The sequence below is a fragment of the Lipotes vexillifer genome, unplaced genomic scaffold (genome assembly GCF_000442215.2).
Source record: "Lipotes vexillifer unplaced genomic scaffold, Lipotes_vexillifer_v1.1 scaffold2205, whole genome shotgun sequence".
NCBI lineage: Eukaryota > Metazoa > Chordata > Mammalia > Artiodactyla > Lipotidae > Lipotes > Lipotes vexillifer.
The window spans coordinates 28,609-40,015 of record NW_006772933.1 but is presented as its reverse complement, the minus strand read 5'-3'; the positions used below and the strand labels follow the sequence as shown (position 1 = coordinate 40,015).

The following is an 11,407-nucleotide window of genomic DNA, read 5'->3' as shown; positions in this document are numbered from 1 at the left end:
TCTCTTTCCCTGACTTTTTTCAGCTACCATTAGTAACTGAGTAACCACATCTGCGTCAGTTTTTCTCATGTATTAAAAAAACTAAATATACTGAAAAGTATTTTGTATTTTCTGTATAGTAGTCACATTCATTCAAGATGTATTAATTAAGGCCAAGTATTTGCTGGGAACCAAGACATTTGTTGAGAATTCCAAGAATAAAAAGTTCCTATTCTTATAGAGTGGAGATCTAAAATGATTAATATGCAGGAAAACCAGATTCAGAGAATGTCAGTTTTCTGAGTTGATATGAGCAAATTCTGGAAATCAGGCAACCAAAAGCAAAAGGACGTTAGGAAGAGTTTTTTGCTCTGCTCTGGAAGAGTTTTTTGCTCTGCTCTGGACCTGTCTTCATCTGATAAACTCACCACCTTCTTCCTGCCACTATCAATGACGAAAATCACTTATTGCTGCCCTTTTACCTCTGACTTCTTAATTAGTCATTTTACGTCTGATACCAAGTACACCTACACCGAGAGCATACAATATGTGCTTAGTTAAGCAACTAATTAATGTCATTTTCCATAACTGTTCCATATAACTGATAGATAATACAACAATAACATCTAGGGAGATGTTCTAAAGGATTTGGGTGTGGGGGGTGTTTGTTTTGTTTTACTGCATCTATCTCTTTCTGCTCAATATCTTGAACATATCTCCAGTCAGGATTCCCTTGAGTGATTTCATTTCAATTGGCATGACTAAGGTCCATTTATTAATATGAATATTATTAATAAAAGTAAGGCCATCATGAAGGAAACGTTCAGATTTGAATTCTCCTTAAATATCCCAGATTTGTGTTTTGCGGCCACTAAGTTTCATTTTAAAGTATATCCTAAGTTTTCATGTATAAATAGCCTCTAAAATGCTATTACCTGAGTCCAGAACAGATGCTGAGTGTCACGACTGAATTTGGAAAATCTGCAACGTATCCTTGGTAATGGCAATGCATCTGAAAAACAGTATAGAGAGGCAAATAACTAAATTATTTATGCATAAAAGTGTATTGGCAAACATTATAAATATTCAAAACATTAAAACAGTTGAAAATAGTAAGATTGTGTATCATACAGATTTATTAAAATTGATTTTCAAGGAAAATAAGGATGTGACAACTCTCTTTACTTTGTACCACCTAGGTGCCCATGAGTGTTCTCTAGGTCTGGATTTCATCTCTATCATACACGGAATGTGGAATAAAATTGTATGAAACTGCCAACATGGAACAAACATCCCAATGGTAATAATATGTCCACTTCAATAAGGAAACATGTGATAATAAATGTCTAAGACACCTGGGTCTTACCTTAAAATATGGAGACTCAGAATGCAAAGATCCGGTTTCGTTATATGTATAAACCAAAAAGCTCTGGGATATGAATGAGCTAGGAAAAACAAAAATAAAAAACTGGTTGAATCATGAATTTATTATGAACATAAACATTAAAATAATAAAAATAACAGTGAAATATATGATTCATATAATAATATTCCTTAACTAGAGTAATTTTAGCATGCCATAACAGTGTAAATTTATAGAACTATTGACTCAGAGAGTTTAGGATTTTTTAACACTGGAATAGACTTTGAATCCTCCATATCAGATATTCATGTGTGTGCCTGCCTGTGTCTCCATTCAACAAGATTTACTGAGTGTCAATGATCTGACAGATCCTCTTGGAGGCACTGGGATACAGCACTAAACAAAAGAGAAAACCACGGGTCTTCACGGCAGTGAGAGACACATACGCTAGTACATTAGGTGATGATAAATAAGGCCCAGGGTGGCAGGAGGTTGGTTGCAAATGTAGACAGGATGGCATGGAAAGGCTCACTGAACTGATAAGTAAAGACCTGAAAACAAGCCACTTGGATTTGCACAGAAATGTTATTCCGGACAAAGCAAGGAGAAAATGCAAAGATCCTGAGGCAGAGATATGTTTTGTGTTTACAAAGAACATCTGGGGGCAGTGCCTGTGGTGAAGCGTGAAGACAAGAGCCCACAGTAAGAGATGGTGTCACCGAGATGAGAAGCCACTGGAAGAGTCTGAGCAGACTGAGGACGGGTCAGACCAGCATTTTAATAGAATCAGACTGAATGCTGTGTTGAGAACCATCTGTAGGACCAATAAGCAGAAACCGAGAGATCAGCTAGGTTATTACAGTCATCCCGGCAAGACATGACGGTGGCTCGAGCTAGGATTGCAGCAGCGGTGGAGGTCCCATTCTGGATGCATTTTGAAGGCAGATCGCATGGGATTTAATAATCCATTGGATGTGAGGGGAAAACAAAAGAAAAAAAAGATGTCAGGAATGACCCTAACATTTTTGTTCTGAGAAACTGGAAGAGTAGAGGTGCCATTTACTGAGATAATTGTGGGAAAGACAAATTTGGGAAAGGATCAGAAGTACATTTTAGACACATTAAATATGAGAATTCTCATAACCTCTTGGTTATCAAATAAGTAGTCAAATAAATGAATATGGAGAGGGAAAAAGTAGAGATACAAGTTTGGGAGTAATCAATACAAAAATGGTATCAAATCCATAGGAGTAGATGAAATAACTGGGTGATTGAGTATAGCTAGGGGAAAAAACAAACAAACAAGATTTAAGAATAGCACCATGGAGAACTCTAAGACTGAAGAGATGAGGAGGAATCTAGAAAAAAAACAAACAAAACAAAATCTGAGAAAGAGTGAGCACAGTGGTAAGAATTAAACACGGGAGTCTGCGGGACCCTGGAAGCCAAATGATGAAACTATTATATGGAGGAGACACTGCTCAGCTGTACAAAATGCTGCCAATTGGTCAAGAAAAATGAATAGTAAAAAATAACTGGCATTTAGAAACATGAGGATCTTGGATGATCTTATCAAAAAACACTTTTAATGGAACGGTAGCGACATTAAAGACCAACATGAGTTTGACAACCATGAATTGCAAGAGAATAATCGTGAGTTAAGTGAGGACAATTTTTTCCAGGCTTGTTCAACTACAAAGATGCAGGCAGACAAAATGCAGTTGTGATAAATGTATATTTTCAAAGATGAAGGCAGAGAAGAGGCTGTTTGAGTCCATTTATATAAAATGTTGAGAAAACACAAATTAAGAGACAGGAAATAGATTGCTTGTTGCCTGGAGGAGTGGCTGATGACAGGGATTAAATATGAAATGGCACAGTGGGTCTTAGGTGGGGAATGAAATGTTCTAAAACTGATTTATGGTTGATAATTGTAATACTATATTAAAATCACTGAATTATACATTTCAGAGTTTTATGTTTATATATATATATCTAATTTACCAAATAAAGTTGTTAAAAATAAATACATATATAATTAATACCTCCATACAAAGTATGCCGCTAGTTAAATTTTCCACCAATAACCACACGATATGTACACGTTTGATTTCACATCGGATATACTTGACACACAGCTTGCAGTTCTTGGGTTCAATGGCTTTATACTCTTATTTATACGTAACTTATTTCTTAATTTGAAAATAACAAGCTGGAATATACAAATGCAAAGTTCTCATAGACTTCATATTCAAGACCTAATGAATCCTAAACTGAAAAATTGACTAATTAAACAGCCTACATTTCACTGCATTCTTGAATTTAAATAGTGTACAAAAACATTTTTAAAAAAGTAAATTCTCAGCTTTAAGGGAAAATCATATCTTACTGTTTCCTGAGATGCAGAGTGTATGGTTTTTTATCAATTGTAATGATATAAGTCACCTAAAATAAAGCAAATAAAGACGATTTAGTAAATCAGAAATATATAAAGTAAAAGAGTATTTTTCACTCAAGTTGAAAAAGACTCACCCAATCCATTTTAAAAAAGAATATATTCTTCAGAATTTATTGTTCTAAATAGTAAAAATTTAAAATTTTTCTAATAAATTCAGGATGAGGGTGATAAATTTACTGTAGGGATGGCTTTTGAAAAGAATAAATGAAAACGATATTTTGAAAAAATATAATTTTACCATTTATTAATACTAGATTTTAATTGTTTATATTTAGAAAAAATATATTCATCCTTAGCCAGAATGAATGAGGCATGGCTATAGGCTTACATTCTACACCAAATATAATGAAACAATAGCAAGTTTATAAATACATGTATACATACTAACAAACACTAGAGCCACTTTGCAATGCTTCACATATAAACTGGGAGTAAAACAGACCTGAGAGAATGAAGCTAGCGAGGAATGCTGCAGCTCCAGGACTATGAGCTCTGATACTACAGGGACTAAATTATAATGGTCCTCATTACCTTGACGTGATTCCAGGAACGGGAAGTGTACACAGTACACAGTAAAGCAGGTTGCTTTTATAAGATCATCAGGAGGGTGAGAAAGTGTCTAGCTAAATTGAATTTTATATAATAGAACAACGCAGGCTTGAAATCCACCCTTTGCCATTTAACACAATGTGATCAACAGAGGTATGTCCATCCACTTGGCCATATCCTATTGGTTGGAAGGAAGTCACAGGTCTTTCCCACACTCATAGTGAGACAGGCTGGGACCTGGGACCCTTTGCTGCAGTGCAAAGGATACACCTGGATATCCTGTATCCTGGATACACCCCTACTGGGGCAACAAAATACAAAGAAACTGTATGGGACTAAAAATAACTGCATGCCAGAGGCAGAGAATGGACTTGAGGACATGGAAGGGGGAAGGGTAAGTTGGGACGAAGTGAGAGAGTGGCATGGACATATATACACTACCAAACGTAAAATAGATAGCTATTGGGAAGCAGCCGCATAGCACAGGGAGATCAGCTCGGTGCTTTGTGACCACCTAGAGGGGTGGGATAGGGAGGGTGGGAGGGAGACACAAGAGGGAGGGGATATGGAGATATATGTATATGTATAGCTGATTCACTTTGTTATACAGCAGAAACTAAAACACCACTGTAAAGCAATTATACTCCAATGAAGATGTTAAAAAAAAAAACAACTGCATGTATGCCTTAGTTGGGGCAAATTCCAGCTGCCACTTTTGAAGAGCCTGGAGCAAAAACAGGGTGTTGGGAGCAAAAGGGCGGTACTCAGCATGCACCCTGCACACACCACCACCTAAGGGGTGGGCAATATACCTAAGTCCCCCCCTCTGGCCTGACCCATGGATACACCCCTACCCTCGCCCCATATAAGGAACAAGCTTGCCCTCCCTCCTGGAGTGAGCAAGAAAGGGGGCCTGTTGTTTGTTCTCCCTCCTCTGCTGCAGCAGGGGCCCCAGTAAAGCCTTGCCTGAATTTCTTGTCTGGCCTCTGATCAACTTCTATTGACTGGGGAAGGCCAAGAGCCCTGGTCGGTAACAATAGGTGGAGCTTATTCAACGGCATGAACACCAGATGGTAAGAATCACTTGGTTAAATTAGGGTCTGTCCAACACCATGGGCAAAGAACAACTGGGCAGCTGAGGAATAAAACCCACAGCTCACATAGTGCTGGGAGATATGCAAGGTCTGATCAACCAGAGGAGAAGAATGTCACTGAACACTCATGCCATCCACTAGAGATCACAGAAGGGTCAAATTTTAGTGTTACGGAGAAACTAATCTTAGAGTAAGGGCCACTCTAAACATTCATCCTAAAGATATTACAAGGCAGCATGAAATTGTCTATCTGATTCATAAGTAACTTAATTGCCTGCCAAAACAAAGTATAGCACATTTTAAAGGAAACCCACAAAATCAAGCAATCAACCAAATAAAATTAGCAAGGTTAATCCAATCAAAAGCAATTATACACAGGGATATGAAATCAGTCTGATGGCAGGATAAGAGGTTCCTGCCTTATCCTCCCACAGATACACCAAACATACGCCTCACATGGATTGATGCCCTGTGAGAGAAATCCAGAAAGTAGCACAGTGACTCCTCAACACTGGGTGACTGAGAAAGTACCCACTGAGAAAATGGGTAGGAAAGGCTGATACACACACTCACCACAAAACCCACCCCTGGCAAAGTGCTTACAATCAGGAGGGAACCCTGAACTCTCAGTAAGCCCCTCAGAACCAAAAGGTTTGGACCAGGCATCCAGCAGCACAACTTTTAAGGCTGCCACCCAAGGGACTGCCTTCCAAATAACTTAGTTCAGAGAGCCACTGGGACTGGACATCCCTAATTCCTCAGACCCCCATTAAACAAAGAAGCAGTTTTTAAATGTGTGCATGAGCACTTCCCCCCACCGCCCCATCGGGGTGCATCATAGAGGGAGCAGACAAAAAGCACCCAGCTCCTATTTTCTCCCTGGAAGGAGTCTGACTGCACACTTTTCCAGTTGCAGCTTGAGGGTCCAGCTTGTAATCAGACTACATGTGGGTGCTGATAGGGATCCTCCCAGTAGCCTGAAAGGGCTGATGGGCACTTCCCTTGATGACTCCCCCAGGTTCAATCCAACAATAAAACCAAGTCTCCAGTTTCTTCCTGATAGGACCTTGTCTACACATCTAGAATCTCAACCTTTTTTTTTAATTGAACTATACTAATGTACAATATTATATGTTACAGGTACAATATAGTGATTCATAATTTTTAAAGGCTATACTCCATTTCTACTTATTATAACATATTGGCTATAGAACCTCAGCTTTTAACGCTGCCACCTGAAGGTTTGGATCCCATACCACCTAGTTCTGAGACCTGACAGGGCTCAGCATTCACAGATTCCCCAGATTCATCTTAAGAGAAGATTTTTATACAGAAGTGCAAGCACTTCCAAGGACCATCTCCCTGGGCTTAGTGCAGAGGGAACAGGAAAAAACACAAGGGTCCCAACTTCTCTGTGGAAAGGGTTTGAGTGCATACTTCCTCAGCTGCTGCTTGAGGGTTGAGCTTCTAAATAGCTTGCACCAGGGAGTTGACAGGGTACATAAATAGTAGTCATCTGGGGACTTGAACAGATGTGAAGAAATTCCTTGTGCTTTCTCTCTCTGACTCATCCCAACTATAAAGCTAATTCTCCAGCTTCTCCCTCAATGAAATTTGTCCACACATCTAGTGCCCCACCTTACACAGCTGCCACTAGAGGAACTGGCTACGAACTCACCTAGTAATGGGAGCTCTCCTGGAGCAGAGAGAACAAAAGAGGTGAAAGAAGTAACATTATCTCTGCAGATGACATGATCTCATGTATAGAAAACCCTGAAGACTACATCAAAAAGCTATCAGAATTAATAAATGAATTCAGTAAAGTTTTAAGACACAAGATCAAAATACAAAAGTCAGTTGTATTTCTATATACTGACAATGAACTAGCAGAAAGAAAATTAATACCATTTACAATAACATCAAAAGACAAAACATTTAAGAACAAATTTAGCCAAGAAGGTGAAAAACGTATCCAGTAAAAACTAAAAAACAATCATGAATAAAGTTAGAGAAGACACAGATAAATATATATTCTGTGTTTATGGATTGAAAGGATTAATATTGTAAAATTTTCCATACTACCCAAAGTGATCTACAGATTCAGTGCAATCCCTATCAAAATTTCAATGTCATTTTTCACAGAAATAGAGAAAACAATCCTAAATTGTATATGGAACCACAAAAGAAACTTAATAGCTTAAACAATCTTGAAAAAGAAGAGCAAAGCCAGAGACATCACACTTTGTGATTTCAAACAATATTTCAAGGCTGTAATAATCAAACAGTACCTTACCAACATAAAAACAGACACGTAGATGAATGGACCATAACCACATAACTTTATACCTAAAGCAACTAGAAAAAGAACAGAAACCCAAAGTCAGTAGAATAAAATAAATCATAAAGATCAGAGCAGAAATAAATGAAATAGAGGCAAAAAAAAAACCCAATAGAATGATCAATGAAACTAAAACTTGTTCTTTGAAAAGATAAGCAAAACTGATAAACATTTAGACAGACTCATCAAGAAAAATGGGGAGAGGGCCCAAATGAATAAAATCAGAAATGAAAAAGGAGTTGTAACTGACACTACAGAAATACAAAGGACCATGAGAGTATTACAAACAACTATAAGCCAACAAAATGGACAACCTAGAAGAAATGGACAAATTCTTTGAAAGGTACAATCTCCCAAGACTGAACCAGGAAGAAATGGAAAATATGAACAGACCATTTACCAGCAGTGAACTATACAGAGATTTCAAAACACTTTATGTCCTGCATCATTGTGATAACTGAAGTTGAAGTTTAAAGTGATCATGCAATGACGACATACATACAAAGAGAAGTAAATCAGAAAAAAAAGAAAATAAACTTTTATGCAAACAGTTTTTCAACAGAAAGTAGTTTACTTATAATGGAATCAGAGTCATAACTTAAAGTTTGGATTCCATGTCATAAACTTATAACTTTGACTCCCTTCACTGAACATTTGTAATCTTCTTTCTCATATATATAAGAAAATATATGTAATATTTCAAAAGGTTAATGTGAGAATTAAATGAGAGTAGTATATGAAAATACTTCTCTAAAGGAAATTATTTTATTGTGATTTTCAAGTACAATTTCACATTTAATTTTTATTAGTTATTCAGCAGTAGAAGAGAATCATGATAGGTTCCAATACTGTATGTCAAAATAGAGTTAATGGAGTCTTAATTTTTTTACTTACTCTTATTTCAAAAATTGTTCCTTCAAATTGAAAAAATTTTCCCAGAGTTTCTATATATTGACCACACCACTTTAACCACATGAAAATCTAAACCCCTGTATTGTGACTTCTAGTTTGCAATCTAAAACATTATAATTATGCCAATTTGAAGTATTTTAATCAAGAAAATATTCAAGATGGAGTGTCTTCAATTTAATGTTTTTAATAGCAGGTACGCATTTTTCAACTTTTTTTTCCAGTTAATATTTATTTACTGACAATGTTTTCATCATAATCAGGCAAATGTGACATTTTTATTTTTCCTTTTCTTTTTTTTCTTTGGCATTACTTCTAATAAGTCTGATGTTTCTGGGTCAAAACTTACAGGTCTAAACCTTGCTCAAGACCATTTTCTCTGTCACTTTAACAGCGGCCATTAATAATTTTTTTCATAAATTTCATTGTCATGCTTATTTAATATTGATTTTTTTCTACCAGTATGATTCCTGAAAAGTGTTGACTATTTCTTGAAGATTGTGAACAAATAGGTCAGAAGAGCCTGAGAGATGAAGAGAAGGGCACAGGAGTTAGCAATGAAAATATGTTGCTTTGCAAGTGAATACAAATCAGTAGGATCTGATTCAATACAAAGGTAAAGAAAAATCGTCTTAAACTTTTAAATTATAAAACTAATATCCTTGATCATTCACCTGCTTCTCTGAATCTTCACTCTCATTCGACCTCATCTTCTGTGGAACTGTGACATACAGGAATATTCCCTCAGAATCTGTAGTAAGAAAATGGGATATTTGCAACAGTGCTCTCAGTCAAGCATGGGTTCTTAAGTTTGAGCCCATGGTGGGGTCCACAATTGTAAGTCAATTTATCTACATGTGTTTACCCTCCTTCTTGGTCCACAGATTTCAATAGATTTTCAATGGCACACTGAAAATGGCTAAGATACAAACAAGTGAACAGAAATTAGCCATTGCAGTTCTATAGAACCATCCTGTTCGTTTCCATAACCGCGTTGGGACCCGTTTCTCTCAGGTCTCTGAGGAATACAACCAGGGCAGTGCCAAACCTCGTATATCCTCTGGCTACAGAGTGGGTGACCCAGAAGGACCCTCAGCTGCTGAGGCACTGGACCCTTGATGCAGAGAGTGGACTCCTTGGCTAACATCTTCCTTCCCCTGCCCTGGTCAGGGGTGGGTGGCGTAGGGGTGGGGTGTGGGAGGAAAGTACCGGCAGGGAATCCGGGAAAGAGGCAGTAGGGGTCCCAGAACTACAGGAATTGCTCCCCAGGAAGAGCCCAGCCCTGCTCAGAAGCCAAAGGAGGGAGAAGGAAGTCGAGGCTCCGCGGTCTTACCCTGGAGCGCGTGCAGCCCTCCAAGCTCAGCAAGCAGGGCAACGAGGAGGAACATCGCTGGGCGGGGCGCTGGAAGCACTGCCAAGGTCAGAGACCGTTGGGCAGCCGTGAGGCTCGCGGGCAGCAGCAGTCAGGGGTTCAGCGCGCTAGGCCCCCGGGCCCTGGGGTGAGGACCAGGGCCTCGCAGTCGCTTTCTGCTGTGCTGGCTCATCCTTGGGCATCCTGAGTGACTGGGCACTCGAGGCTGGGAGAAGAAACAGCAGACAAAAGCCTAAGGGTCTGCGCACAGCTGGTTTGTGGTGACTAAGTGTACGTCTTTTTTTTTTTTTTTTACATCTTTATTGGAGTATAATTGCTTTACAGTAGTGTGTTAGTTTCTGCTTTATAACAAAGTGAATCAGTTATACATATGTTCCCATATTTTAAATGCTTCAGTAGGGATAAAGGGGCAAATAAGCATTATTTGCTTTTCTGGGGAAGTCTCTGGTAATTTCCTTTCTCCATGTTACAGTTTTCTGACAACGTTTATTTACTGTGGTGGAAGAGAAAGAGGAAAATAGGTATATTTACTATTTTTTACAAGAAATTTTCTACTTAAATCGTGTTACGGCTGACTTAATAAAATCTTTGCAAACAAAAATAAAGAATATTGAACTCGATCCTGGATAAGGAAATAAAAAGCACAATTCTTCAACTGTGTGCCTCTTCTTACAATGTTAGATTATAATCTGTTGAGGAAAGGGATAGAAAACTTTGAAATGTACCCTAAGTGTGTCTTGTTAACAGTTACTGTTCGAGCCGTAAAAAGGAAGATTTAGAAATGGGGAGGCCAGCAAGACAAACTCAGAGGGGAAAAGTGACACCACTGCAGAAGACAGAACATGTAATCATCTTTGAATTTTCTGACAAATATCTTAAGCTGAACATGCTCAAAACCTAACTCAGCTTCTGCCAGCCACTCACCCACACCTTCCTTTATTGCAGTACACTCCACAGCAAGGATGTATAGTACCAACAGCTGCAAAAATAAACTCTCCTCAGGACTAAAACTTGGACCTGCTAGGTGGTAGTACTCCTGGGAAACTGATCCTGAGAAATTATGATTAAATAAGGCAGGACAGTGATCATAATGGCCCCAAATAAGTTAGTGGCAAAGGAGATGAGGGAAAGTTATGGTAGAATCATCCCGATGTGTATTATTTTTACCACAGAGTTCACCCACTTAAAGCACATAGGTGAATGATCGTAGGGTTTTTAGTGTATTCACAGGTATGTGCAACCGTTACCACAATTTCAGTTCCCTCATCTCAAAAATAAGTCCTCTACCCTTTAGTTATCACCATCACCCCAGCTTTTCAATCTCTACCCCTACATCCCCAACTCT

General features: G+C 38.3%; 1 protein-coding gene across 1 annotated transcript in view; it reads right to left on the bottom strand.

Annotated features, from left to right (window-relative positions):
* Positions 1–10,078, bottom strand: part of LOC103071063 (disintegrin and metalloproteinase domain-containing protein 18) — a 74,255-nt gene extending 64,177 nt beyond the window's left edge. Inside the window, exons 1-5 of the mRNA XM_007447946.1 lie at positions 10,024–10,078; positions 9,365–9,441; positions 3,732–3,787; positions 1,346–1,424; positions 915–991 (exon numbers count right to left, since the gene is read on the bottom strand). Coding sequence (XP_007448008.1) covers positions 915–991; positions 1,346–1,424; positions 3,732–3,787; positions 9,365–9,441; positions 10,024–10,078 — 344 coding nt within the window. The remainder of the gene's footprint in view (positions 1–914; positions 992–1,345; positions 1,425–3,731; positions 3,788–9,364; positions 9,442–10,023) is intronic.
* Positions 10,079–11,407: the final 1,329 nt, after the last annotated feature.